General features: G+C 51.7%; 6 protein-coding genes across 6 annotated transcripts; 3 read left to right on the top strand and 3 right to left on the bottom strand.

The window, feature by feature from the left end:
* Positions 1 to 219: 219 nt before the first annotated feature.
* Positions 220 to 915, top strand: NECHADRAFT_49614 (uncharacterized protein; the record flags this gene model as incomplete). The annotated part of the gene is made up of 3 exons (XM_003041664.1): positions 220 to 417; positions 453 to 659; positions 739 to 915. Coding segments are annotated over 3 exons (582 nt in total), but the record flags the coding sequence as incomplete, so codon positions are not given.
* A 380-nt stretch (positions 916 to 1,295) lies between these two features.
* NECHADRAFT_21902 (uncharacterized protein) lies at positions 1,296 to 3,197 on the top strand (the record flags this gene model as incomplete). Its single annotated transcript, XM_003041663.1, has 3 exons — positions 1,296 to 1,652; positions 1,703 to 2,385; positions 2,438 to 3,197. Coding segments are annotated over 3 exons (1,800 nt in total), but the record flags the coding sequence as incomplete, so codon positions are not given.
* Positions 3,198 to 3,550: 353 nt separating this feature from the next.
* On the bottom strand, positions 3,551 to 4,180 carry NECHADRAFT_49612 (uncharacterized protein; the record flags this gene model as incomplete). The annotated part of the gene is made up of 1 exon (XM_003041603.1): positions 3,551 to 4,180. One exon carries the CDS (start codon positions 4,178 to 4,180, stop codon positions 3,551 to 3,553), a length of 630 nt encoding a protein of 209 aa, XP_003041649.1.
* Positions 4,181 to 5,230: 1,050 nt separating this feature from the next.
* Positions 5,231 to 7,463, top strand: NECHADRAFT_85324 (uncharacterized protein; the record flags this gene model as incomplete). Its single annotated transcript, XM_003041662.1, has 4 exons — positions 5,231 to 5,904; positions 5,982 to 6,099; positions 6,343 to 6,811; positions 6,868 to 7,463. The coding sequence occupies 4 exons, from the start codon at positions 5,231 to 5,233 to the stop codon at positions 7,461 to 7,463; spliced, it is 1,857 nt and encodes a 618-aa protein (XP_003041708.1).
* Positions 7,464 to 7,582: 119 nt separating this feature from the next.
* Positions 7,583 to 9,277, bottom strand: NECHADRAFT_85323 (uncharacterized protein; the record flags this gene model as incomplete). Its single annotated transcript, XM_003041602.1, has 3 exons — positions 7,583 to 7,831; positions 7,878 to 8,892; positions 8,949 to 9,277. 3 exons carry the CDS (start codon positions 9,275 to 9,277, stop codon positions 7,583 to 7,585), a joined length of 1,593 nt encoding a protein of 530 aa, XP_003041648.1.
* Positions 9,278 to 10,418: 1,141 nt separating this feature from the next.
* Positions 10,419 to 12,310, bottom strand: NECHADRAFT_85322 (uncharacterized protein; the record flags this gene model as incomplete). Its single annotated transcript, XM_003041601.1, has 5 exons — positions 10,419 to 10,707; positions 10,776 to 11,258; positions 11,315 to 11,980; positions 12,049 to 12,149; positions 12,212 to 12,310. 5 exons carry the CDS (start codon positions 12,308 to 12,310, stop codon positions 10,419 to 10,421), a joined length of 1,638 nt encoding a protein of 545 aa, XP_003041647.1.
* Between the last annotated feature and the right edge of the window lie 768 nt (positions 12,311 to 13,078).

The raw sequence follows: 13,078 nt of genomic DNA, 5'->3' as shown, positions 1-13,078 counted from the left end.
CTGGGCTTATACATCCTCTCAACTGACTGCTACTAGCACACGGGACACACGAGGTTCACCGCTCTGCTCTTTTTTCTCTCCATCCTTCCATTAGACTTCATTAAACAGAGGATCGTTTCCATCTCTCTCTCATTTCTTTTCCAAGGCAACTCAAGCCATTGGTACCACCATATGAGATACTACTAATTCAGAATAATTCTAATTCACCTGTATCGTTAGAGACTGATGTTTTCCGCTTCCAATATGCCCACACCTAACGGCGCTTCCGACTACTCGAAACCCATATCGGCTCTCCTCCTTCCTGGATTTATTGTGATCAACAACATAGTCCCGAAGAATGTAAATCAGTTGATTGACCTCATCGAGGCTTCACCTACAACCCTGTCCCCCCTCGCAGCGTCGACTCTCCCTGCCATCGTACCCAATGGCGACCCAACCGTCCCGGATATCAGCGCCCGCATGAAGCAATCATACTGCTCTGTAGTCAGAGGTCGAGGGACGCACGTTGTGGACAGAGTGCACCTCTACTACGCAAAGAATTCGAGCGTCACTTACGACCCCTTGGTCTCTATCGTAATATGAATGATGAGCGACCTGGGGGCGTTGGTATCTGCTTTATCAGCCATCTGGGCGGGCACAAATACTCGGCCAACGTTATGGTCTATGGCCGGCACAATGCCTTTAACCGGGGCCATGGCTCACACCTGGGACAGTCTCAAGACAATGGCAAGGCTGAAGCACATGAGCCGGCGGGGGGGGGAAGTTGGTGCGGCGCAGTGCATCTGGTTGGCACGAGTCCGTCCGGAAGATTGTGAAAATTTGGTTCGGTATACAGTTCTACAAGAAAAGGTGGTGAAACCAGAACATCAGCTGAGGGGTGGTTTTGACCGTGTTAAGGGTGTCACCAGCTGGTGAAGGAGATTTTGGAGTTATGCCGGCTGAAACAAACCAAGGAGAGCTCAACTGAATCACGCAACAAAGGGTCAGAGAACTAAATCATACTGCATCAGCAAGCCAATTTGGTACTTAGGGACCATGTCGTTTTCTACAGCGTGAAGATATCACTAATACGAGACTTGGACCTCATGACGTGCCAAGACGCAAGGGTCAATAGTCTGCCGGGATCCCCGTCCGGTGCTCCACTCTACTCCGCGGAGTCCGTTAAGTCCGGGCCCGGCAAATCTCCGATCAAGTTCAACTCCGTGTCCTCCCTCCGGCCTCTCATCACTCTACTTACTACCACACGCCCGAGTCCCGGAACCATGGATCGCCGGTCGCGGACGAATCCGCGGCTTCGATCGCGCGTTGTCTCTTGCCAACTCTGCAGAGAGCGCAAGCTCCGTTGCAACCGCCAATTCCCCTGCACCAATTGTATCGCCCGGGGAGTCTTATGCCAAGCGCCAGCCGCAGCCGGGGGCCGGGAGGCTCCGGAGACACCGCTAGCAGAGCCCCAGGTTTCCAATGATCAATTGCTGAGGCGATTAGAATCATTGGAAGCTCTGCTTGCTGCCAGGACTAGCCAGAGAGAACTTGCTTCTCCTGAGCCTACTTCTAATGAAGATGCAGGGCAGCGGCGATTATCCTCCAATGTCCAAAACTGGCTATCAGATGCCTTACTCCTAGAACGGCTATGCATGGGTCCGAAAGCAGGAGTAAGCGAGTAAGATCTCCCAGTATGATCAAGCGCTAATATCCTCGAAAGGATTCTGCACACTCAAATCCCATCGTGGTTCGAACATGCCCTGTTCGGCTCATCACCCGTCCATGGTCTTTTGTCTTTCAGAACGAGGCATTGCCATCGCTCGCTGTCCATCCTGAGCCCATCAGGTGCGTCTGGCTACCGGAGCGCCAAGAAACAAAAAGACTTGTCGACAAGTACATAAGTGACATTTCATTTATTCACCACGTCATCCACGGCCCTTCTGTCAGACGACTTGTTGATCAAGTCTATGATACCATCAACCAAGGAAACCCAGCTCCCATGGGCCCAATTGCACTTCTCCTTGCCATCTTTGCAAATGCTACTTGCTTGTGGACTCCTCAAGACCTTTCAAGGAACCTCTTCTGTGGTGTGTCCGAGGCGCGTTCACAAGCGTCACTATGGCAGAAGGCGGGTATTGAGGTTCTAGATCATATTCAACAAGGTCCGCACGTATCCCTGGAAGCCACCCAGGCATTGGTGATTCTTTGTTACTCGGTAGTCAACCTTGAAGGAGTTTCGATCAAATATAGGGCCCTCTTCTCCAGAGCAATCACGATGGCCCGCGAGCTAGGGCTTCATTGCATCGACTCTCCACGGCATGTCTTCGGCAATAGGGCGGGCTTCACAAGGCTCGAAGCGGAAGTTGGACGTAGGGTTTGGTGGTATCTGTGCACCACTGACTGGTAAGAGATGTCCAGAGACCTTCAACTATCGTGTCCATCTAACTTCGGGCAGGATACTTGCCGGGCTTTCCGGTACCCTTGGAGGCGCCTACACGATACACCCGTCTCAGATGGCAGTACACAAACCTCAGAACGTCGATGACGAAGACTGCATCGATGGGGAAGAGATAATTGGAAAGCCGCTGGACCAACCGACATGCATGTCGTACTTCCTCGAGCGTATCCGTTTTGCAGAAATTTTCCGCGCATCACTTGAGAGCGCCCAATTCGCAGCCCTAAGTCCGGACACGATTAGCTTTCAGCTTGTGCAAGAACTCGAGGCCCGGATGTCTCGCTTCTGGGATGATGCTCCGGATTTCCTATGCTTCAACCACATCTCATCTGTCATGAACAGAAACGCGAACAAACTCACAATTCAAGGATACATATTGAACCTATTCGTTCATGGTCAGAGATGCAGAGCACATCTCCCCTATCTCGCTCGTGGCCAAGCAGGCCCAGCATACACAACGTCTCGTGCAGCCTGTGTGGAGTCCGCTCGGCTCATAATTCGCATGGAGATGCGATTAGAGGAGGATGAGCATGACTTTGCTTCTACACGATTGAGGATGTCAATTGTCCTGCATCACATCTTTCTAGCTTTCCTTGTTTTACTTCTCGAAATTTGTCTCGACACCAATGGACCCAGACAAATCAGCAAGTCCCCAGAAGCTGTTGTAGCATGGAGGATCCTGCAGGATGCAAAGGCACAGTCTCAACAAGCCTCCACTCTGGTAGAGCCACTTGGTCGAGTCATGCGGAAACATGATGTTTTGCACAATACCGGGGAACTAGAAAATTGGGGGCTGGCAGACTTGGGAGCTCAAGGTAGTGCCCCAGCTCTTGCACCATCGTTGGAGTTTAACTCTCCAACATGGGGCTCAATGAGAGAATCGGCAAGGATGCCACAGGGAGGGGATAGCACTGGAACAAGCCAGGAACTATCTACGAGTGACTGGCCTGATTTTCTGGGTGGATTATATCTCCCCTTTATTTAGTGCTAAAGAACTTGCCACTGCTCCTGTTTCTTCCTTTGATCTAACTCGATAACGACGTAGTTGACTCGCGATTCTCTAACAACGACCCAGGTCCTTTGTACATATTTCTCATTCAGCTCCCCTCTTGATTAGGCTGACTCCTGGGCCTTCTCGGCGTTGAGCAGCTCCTTCAGCTCCTGGAACGCCTTGAGAATAACTGATGCCTCAGCTTCAATATCCTTCTTTGTGTCCTCGCCCAGACCACCTGATCCCATTGCAAGAAACAGATCAGGGCCGTGGCTGCCATGAAACTTGAGCGAGGGTCGCGTCTCCGCGACGCGCAACTTCATTCCCGTCAACGATTTGTTGAGCTGCTCGCTGGCAAAGGTTCCTCCCTGGATACCATAACTGACGATGGCAGCCGGCTTGCCGATCCACTCGTTGTAGAGGTAGTCGATGGCATTCTTGGTAGCTCCGGCTATGCCAAAGTTGTATTCAGGGATCACGAGGACGTAGGCGTCGTATTTGCCAATCTCAGTGCTCCAGGCGATCGTATGCGGCTTGGAGAAGGATGCCTGGGCAGGAACCATGGCGGGGATCACCTCTTCGTCGTAGATGGGCAAGTTGAAGTCAGCGACATCAACTGGCGTGATCTCGACGTCGCTGGATGCATCCGTGTCGTTCTTGATGATCTCATGGACCAAATCGGCCACCTTCGGGCCAACTCTAGGCTTGCGAGTGCTCGTAGTGATAAGGGCAATTTTCTTGACGGAGGCCATGGTGAATAGTTGTTGGATGTTTGGTGGTATTGTTTGTTGATGAGAGGAGAAACGGTGAGTGTTGTGGACTGAACCGACTTGCTTCCAAGACGACCTTTTATATCCATTCGGTCATATCACTTTTACCATACCCGCGCGGTCAGTTCCATCATCTGTGGCCTCTGGTGAGCAGCCGCTGGAGTGGTGTGACAACATGGCCCAATGGCAGCCATCCATCTTGGACCTCTTGGTTAACCGCGCGCGCGCCTCGGGCGATCTATCCGACGTCGTATAAATCGCCCATAATCGTTATACACCATACGAAAATTATTAACTCTCCAATATTTATACTTTAGCGCGCCTGAAACCTTCATATTAAATACCGTATCCCCTGCATTTGTCCTCTGAGTTGAAGCCTGCCTTGCGACAACTGAGTCTCCAAATACAGCTGGGACCAACACCACTTACACAGCACCTAATTAGAGAAAGACGTCAGGCTTACCCATAAGCCCAATCTCAACGCCATCCCGAAACGCGCGGGTCGGGTTTCTGAGGATTCTCCGGCGCTGACCCAGACACCAGACACCTCAGACGAAGGCAAACTCCGCCCCGCAAGTTCAAACTCCGCTGCTCAAACTCCGCTCCGCCAGGGACTGAACCATGGCAGATGAGTTCAGCACAATCATGGACCCATAGGTTTAGGCGCTAAGTATGTGGATTCTTCGCCAGTAAATAGAGAACCCGCGGGAGGTAGTAGTCCCTTTAAATCCGAAGGCGGTCTGAAGATAATCAAGTTTCAATCTATGTATCAATCCACTTGTTTGCCATCTAGCCTGGAGGATGTTGGCCCTCGAGGCGACATTCTGGCACCCATCTCAAACCAAACATAGCAGACAAAGGAAAAGAAGGACAACGTGAGCTATCCTCACAATCCATCCATGATTGGAAAGTTTGCCTCCTGGTCTTGATGGATCAGAGAGTGAAAGAGAAAATAGTAGAAGAAACAATCAGATGCCTTGAGCGAGACTCAAAAGCCAGCCAAGCCCTTCAGTTTGTTCCAAATCCAAAGAAATGTGTCGCGGACATACTCCCATATTTCCCACAAACGGCTCTTCAAGGAAGTCCAAAACCTATCCCAAGGAACAAAATAGACAGCACTGTAAGCAGCAAGTCCTACCACACCTCCTGCGGCACAAGCACCTCCCACGCCATGGACCAATCTCCTGGCCCAACTTCGGGACTGAGGCATTCGCTTCTGGACCTGAATGGCCTTCGGCACCAATGGAGACAACATACATGCCACAGAATCCATGGACCGGGGCCCTCCCTCAATGGATGCCGGAAGAACTATCTCGGATGACCATCAACGAACCATCACTTCAGCTACCACACACCCTCGAGCCGCCCGATATTATGGATTTAGACTATCAGAATCCGATGCAAGCTCACTCATCAGGCACCACTTATCCTTTCTTCACGGTCGGCGATGGTGTCGAGTTTGAAGGGGTAGTGTCTCAACCCACGCCACGCATTCCAAGTTTGACTTGCACTGTACAGAACCCTCAACCGATTCCGCAATCGGAGATTCCAAGAAGATCTGCCCAACAGAATCCAGGCGTGTCTTCATATTCTGACGAGGCTTGGGAGGCTATTCGGCCGATCTTTCGAGACTTGTTTATCACCCAGAGGTGTACCTTGCCGCAGACCAGCATGATACGCGAGTTGGTTCATCATTTCACAGCCACGTACGTTTTCTGCACCCCTATGCTTACGGTAGCCTTCAATCTAACTTAGTAGATAGAGAATATTCCTTTAATACCAGGAAGAAGAGACACTGGCCAGATTGCGTGAAGAACAAAACCACTGCCACGGGGACCAACTCCCAAATCCTCAGTCATCAGGTTCCAGGGAGTTCTCAATCGCAAACGAGGCCCAAGAAGGTTATGGGGCATCACCCTTCCCCTCCTGAGTACGTGATCCGAGTCTTGAGCTCAGTTCCGCGCGCCCTTCCCCCTTACCTATACAAGGGTCAAACCATACTACTTCTTTGCGTCAACAAATTCATAAAAGGATTCTACGACTCTCAAACCGACATCGAGTCCCTAAGCAACCCAAATCAATCTGGAAACTACACCATAATATTCAAGGAATGAGAGTGGCATGTTCTTCAAACCCGTTGCCAGGCCATTTCTACTCTGATTCGGAAGCACGACGCCATTCCCAACCCGACGGATGAAACGCCTGTCGCTTTAAACCGGCCAGAAAGAGCAGATACATTGAAGGCGATCATTGGCAATCTACTTCACGACAAGGTCTTTAATAAGGCACAAGACCCCGCAAGATTCTCTAGTCCAAACCAGTTGTCATTGATATGGGACATATGCCGTATCCTGCAAGGCCTTTGTCTTCAGTTGAGACACCGTGATACCTCGTATGTGGAGAGCTTTATCCACTCTCTGCAAGATATTTCTAGTGTCGCTGGTAAAACCCACCATGTTGGGATGACCGCGCTTTTGGAAAGTCTGCTGGGGATCTCACCTTGTGATCTCCAGGACACAATGCGTATTAGCTTCCTCTGCACCGCCCGAGCATTGTCAAGCAGGCTTGGCCCCGCCACCCAGCAGTCCTGGAATCTTGGACGTCATATGCTCGGTACTGGGACCCTAAATGTCTCCAAAAGGCGAGCTTTCTGTCTTCCTATGGAAAAGGTCTTGAAGAAACTGAGCAAAAGTTTGGTCTTTGTCATGACTACACCATCAATCTGTTGCGCAACTATGCCTCCGCAGCTCACTATATTTTCCATGACAATGAACTTGCCAGAGATCTTGCCAAGAGACTCTGGGAACGCACGTGGAGTGCCTATGGTAACGACGAAACAACGTTATCATGGTCCGTCAAGGCCCAGGGGATGGCCGAAGCCGCCAAGATGCGCGCCTTGCTCTGCTGCATCAACCACGAGAACAAACGCAAGAGTAACGGTGAGATGAAAAGGTTTAGGCGTAAGATGAAGTTGAAAGGACGCAAGGCACGGAGGAGGTTCCGGGCTACGCTGGAGTCTCCACCAGATCCTCGGAATGCAAAACAGGCTATCGATTACCTCGAGAAGACGGTTGGGAGACTAGATTCGAGTGAGTGGGATTGTAAATTTGTCAAAGCAGGGCTGCTAGACATTTTGGGAGGATTGAAACTTGAGTTCTGTCCTAAGGAGGTGCAGGGCGCTGCCAAATCTCATCGTGAGGAAGGCAAAGGGATTCGCCTTGAAATAGCAACAAACGAGTTGAGGGTTGGCACAATGGATATATAGTTATGCTATCTAAATGTGCTACGAGTCTCATACTCTCCCTACCTCGTCATTACTGGTTTAAAGGCTTGCTTCCCTCGACGAGCAACTTCATCATACAACTCAAAATAGATCCATCCCAATCAAGCAAGGCCAGACTTCTGCTCAGCCTCGGTCTTGTAACCCTTAAATTCACGGGCTGGCACCTTCTTGATAAACATCTCATCCAACTCCTCATAAGAGCGGCCAGCAGATTCGGGCTGGTAGAACCAGAGGTAGACAATGCATAGGACTGCTAGGGCGCCAAAGATGAAGGACACCTTGGCTCCGAGGTTGGCCTGGTCGGGGTTGAATAGGAAGGGGATAACGAAAGCCCACATTGTCTTGATTGTCTGGTTAGCATGTTAAAAACCGGGTTGGGGGTCTGAATAAACTTACAAAGAGTCCGTTCTGAAGGGCGAGCGAGAGGGAGGCTGTCTTGGCGCGGAGTCTGGACGTGGCGATCTCTGTCAGGAGGGTGTACGCGGTGGCTCCGATGGTGCAGTTGTAGAAGTAGCAGTAGACGAGCAGCAGGGCAACTGTTCCCTTGATAGCGCCCTTGGTTGCCGCGACAGCGAGGCCGCCCGTAACCATCAGGATGACAGTGAGGAGTGCAAGTCCCCAGATAGTCAGGTCTCGTCGACCAACCCTATCGATGAGGAACCAGGATGTGATGTTACCCAACATCGACAGAACCTGCTGCACAATACCAAGCTTGAAACTCTCATCTGCGGTATAGCCAGCGAGCTGCTGATAGTAGGTGGCATAGGCAGCAACGAAAAAGACACCGCATAGAGCCTGGATGCTCATGGGAGCGACCGAGATGATGGTGCGGCGCAAGTTGGACTTGCGGAAGCACTCCAAGTAGCTGGCCCCGTCGGTTTCCTTGCGGACCTCCTGGAGCGTCAGCTGAATGACGGCCAGTCGCTTTTCCGTGTCGACGGCATTGTAGCCGAGGCGGTTCAGAGACTTGGCCGCCTTGTCCATCTTGTTGTGGTCGACCAACCACCAGGGCGACTCAGGCATGAAGGGCAGGATCAGGAAGCCAAGGCCGCTGACGCCGTACTGCGAGACGAAAATGGCCCTGTACGCCCAGCGTGTCGTCCTGCTGCCTGTCTCGTTGGCGATGAGCGAGACGATGAAGGGTCCAATGGTAAAGGCGATGGCGGAAGCGGCTGTGAGGGTTCCTCGAAGGGCCAGGGGAGAAACCTCGCCGATGTAGGTCATGGCCACGGTGATGAAGGCGCCAATGGGGAAGCCTGCGATGAACTTTCCGGCGAAAAAGACAGCGTTGGTGGTGCCAATGGTCTCGACGGTGATGGCAACGAAGACCAGGATGTAGCACCCGAAAAAAGTCCACTTGCGGCCGATCTTGTCGGCGATCAAGCCAGCACCGAGGGAACCGACGACAGCGCTACAGTACTTAGCCAATTGATTCGTTAACTCAAGCAGGAATCGGCTGATACTCACGATGCAACAGGGCCGCCGCTATACGCGGACTGCCACTTAGCGGGGAGGACGTAGTCGCCTGCGAACTCGCTTCCAAAGTCCTTGCGAAACTGGGGAATACCGATGACAATACCGCCAGCCTGGTTGTCGAAGCTGGTCAACATGAGTGTGTAGATGGCGTAGACACACCAGAGGAAGGCCCAAGGCTGGTTCCGAATAGCCTTGATAGGGCCCTCCTGGTGGTCCTCGGCCGCAGTAGCATGGCCGATATGCTCGACGTGCTCTGGCTTTTTGAGGGCGTGGTCATCCTCAATGTCGCCGACCACGACGGTGGTTTTTGGTTCGCTCATAATTGACAAGAAAGATGAAGTGTAAAGGCAAAGTTGAAGAGTTGAGGTGGATGGTGATGGTAAAATGTGAAGGGTTGTCGTCCGAGTTTAAAAGAAAATCGTCGCCGTACTAGCCTGTGTACTAAATTTCCCCACGGGACCGATAAACTGGGGAATCAGTCGTCGGTTCGTCCCCGGATACACCGACAACGACCTTTTCGCGGTCTCGATGAGGGGGGCCGGGGCGTTGGCGTTGGCGTCAGGCTACGGGTCAACTGACTCGCGACCCCTTGCAGCATGGATCGTTAACTACTGTAGCGAGTCAATGGGCCACCCCCGCGGAACCTAGACTCATACCACCCTTGTTTGGTGTGGCAAGGGACGCGAGGATGCTATGATGCTCTACCACGAAATCTGCACTATCCCCGCACCTCATAGGTACGCACAAGATAGACATTTGGGGTCACGATGATGCTTCACAACGTGTACCAACGGTGGTCCAATTGAGCTCATCTTGTGTTAACATGCCCTATGTTCTTGCATTATCCTTTCAAGCTCGGCGTACTTCTTGACTGGGACTGTTTACGTCCTAAACAGTCCTCCTCAAGGGCATTGAACCAGCTCTCCCAAATTGGGAACAGTTCGTCCAGGTGATATAAATTATTGGTGATGGCGAATGATGGAACGCAAAAGGAAGTCTTAACCGCCAGGCACCCCCTTGGCGAAGACGCCTCCCTAGCGCATTGGCCGAGACTGTTCCGTTCACGGCGAGTCCCCCGCCACTGGCGCCGGCAATGGGTCGTCCTTCGGATGCAAATTTCGGAGTTTCTCTAGGCGGGCCCAGCCGACGACTCCAACCGTGTGGATGGTATGATCCTCCCCGGACACGTTTTTCGGGGTATCTGGGGACGAACCTAGCTCTGATCGATGGTTAGGTTGTATTACGAGTCTGGGGATGCCCAATGTCAAATTTGCTGTACCCCACGGGGTTGAGTGGAAGAAACGTGGCGAGCTTTTTCTTGGAGAATCAGAGGGGATTTCTCCACTTGGCGCTAAGATGGATGAGAAGCGCGAGGTTCAAGCCTTCACATCAGATACGAATAGAGATTGGAGAAGAGAAAATTATTCATCTCCTGTATCTTGAGGTGCTGAATTTTTTACATTATACGCTTCCCATCCTTGTATCAGTAGACCGAGCGGCTGGAGAGATGGCATCGTCCTCAGGACATAGATTCTCTTGATCCAGTCTAAAATCCATTCTCTCCAGTCTCGTGAGAAGAGCATTGACAATGCGTTGCTCCGACTCGTTTACGGCCTGTATAGGCTCCCCAGACGTGAGTCGAAGCTCCTGTAGATACGCCGCACCTATATCTCGAACCTTCTTGACCAAGGTGAATCCATTGCACTCGTGTATGTCTTCTGGCATATGCTCGAGGACTTCAAGAACGTCGCTAGAGGTGAGGTTAGTTGTCAAGTCAAGATAATCGAGTCGATTTAGGGGGCACAACTCTCCACTAACCTTACGATGCTCTGGTGGCTAATGCCAGGTGCTTGGCCGAGATGCTGCAGCAGGTTTGACCGTATATAGAAGCATGTGATCAAAATGTTGACTGTCTGTGATTCGTGCCCACGAGATGGTTTCGGGAATCTGGCCAAGCCACCTCTCCAACGCAATTCAGGGACGAGATTGTCAAGCACCGCTTGAAGGCGAGCCATGCCATCTCTTAAAGTCTCTTCTGGTTGTTTGTGAGCCATGTCTATCTTGGCGCGTTCCCAGACCATCAGAACATCGGCAAGGCTGTTGAGTCCTGTGATATACTGGTCATCGTCTTTAAGCCATGACGCTGGCGCCGCAGTCCACAATTCCGACACGTTCGTTTCCGCGTCAGGTACTCCCAGCTCCGCATCAGATAGAGGCCGGGGACGAATTGTCTGCAAAGCTTGGGTAAAGGGAGGACCGGGAAGGAATGTCAGGTGTGGCTGGCCTTGTATTTCGGTGCCCCTAAGCAATGTTAGTGCTCCAGCAACAGTCCAAGCCAAGCGTCAGGGGGGCATTACAGCTGCCACATGCCAAGCAGCCAATAAAGTCGCTTCACCATCTCCTGGTCATGCACTGATTCTGTTCCCTTTTCGTGAAAAAGAAGCCATTGAACGCCGGCCATGGCGTCCTTAATAGCTTGATATATACGCATGTCATCCAACCCATACAGCGCGCTCAGAGATGAAGCAAAGTTGTAACGCGCAAGGCACCATTCCGGGGTGTATGAGACAGGCAACAGCATGCGTTCTCGTTCGATGATATCGATGCATTTGTCCACGGTAACGCTTGGGTAATTGTAGAAGCTCCGTCGTCGGAGAGTTGATACAGTCATGGCGCACGTGGACAGGACCAAGGCACAGAACGTCTGGTTCCTCTCATCTTCATGCTGGAGCACCCTTTTCAGGAATTTCTTCCTGTGTAAAAGGGGGGCAAGTGGATAGACGTAGCGAGACCAGTCGGTAAGAATTGTTAGGATGAGCGAACGGGAGCACAGTCCCTTGAAGTCTGAGTCGCCCAGTCTTGGGTCTGGGGATGCTTGGCTACTCTGGTCGTCTGGTTCCTCCTCGGCCGGGGATGAATCAGGGCGTGGAGGATCGAGATACGCTTCACCAGCTGACCCGGGTGTGGCAGGGCTAGAAAATGCCTGCACTGTCGTATCGTTGGGTGAGCGCTGAGCCAGTGAGCTTGAGAATCCAAGTCAGTGTCTAAGGTCCCAGAGAACAGGGAGTGGACGTGGCTAAGAGTAGCTTACCGTTTAGCTGGGCCCCTTTTACGCCTGGGTTTGTTTTGCGTGCACTCGGTACCTGATAGCCTACATCCTTGGCAGATAGTGTCACCGTCTGCATAACGGCACTTGCGTTAGGGCACTGTCAGCTACCTCCCGTCTCGAAAGAAGCATCTTGGCGTCACGGTACCTTCACCTTGCGGCTCCGGCAGAGGTCGCATGCCTTCAGATTGCGTACAGGCTTCGGTGTACCATGTTCCGAAGAGGGTGACGGGCCAGTGTCGACCATGTTTGCCGATCAGCAATACCGTCCGTTTCTGCATGGCACACACGGACAAACCGAAAGGGTGCCAGCCAGCTGGGATGCTCGGATTTTCCTCTGGGGAAGTGGGGTAGGATCGGCTTTATAAAATGTCACCTCGCGGGGAATTCGTGCAAAAACAGGCCCTGACTCGGAAGCAGATTCCCCGAGGACGAGAAGTCGTTGCTGAGCTAACTAGAGTAGGCATAGTGGGTGAATTCCCCCTTGTCAAGGTCGCGTTCCCCCGCAAATGTCACTCTTTGATGTCTGGGGATGAGGATGATCAAGACGGCAGTTTCAAGCGCTCCTTGGGAAATTAAGTCCGGGGTAATCATCACAGAGGTCAATCATTGATCAATCAAGATAAGATAAGGCGCGTTATCGTGGTGGTTAGTAGGTCAACTCACTGCTTTCATTACTTGGACAAATAGCGCTGCCCATGATGCGCAACCACAGTTTTCCAAACAACCGTTTGAAGAACAGACAACCAACTTTAGGCGGGGTAAGGCAAATTGAAAGAAAGCCTCTTGTGTGAAAAAAGAACTTATGATTATTAACTATCGATTATCTATTAAGTACCAGTAGACCACTTTTCATTTATTTGGATGGGTTCTTAATACCAACCCATCTGCGTCTCTCAAAACCTACAGGGTAGGCAACTCCAAGCTTCCATTCATGCGACGATTCGCTAGTCCGGATTCGGAACGCTCCGAGGGGTCACATGACGTTTAAAAAACCTGTCGAGCTACGGCACGC

The sequence above is a fragment of the Fusarium vanettenii genome, assembly GCF_000151355.1.
Source record: "Fusarium vanettenii 77-13-4 chromosome 10 genomic scaffold NECHAsca_43_chr10_1_0, whole genome shotgun sequence".
NCBI lineage: Eukaryota > Fungi > Ascomycota > Sordariomycetes > Hypocreales > Nectriaceae > Fusarium > Fusarium vanettenii.
Note: the sequence above shows the minus strand (reverse complement) of the source record. Positions and strands in the feature narration are given on the sequence as shown.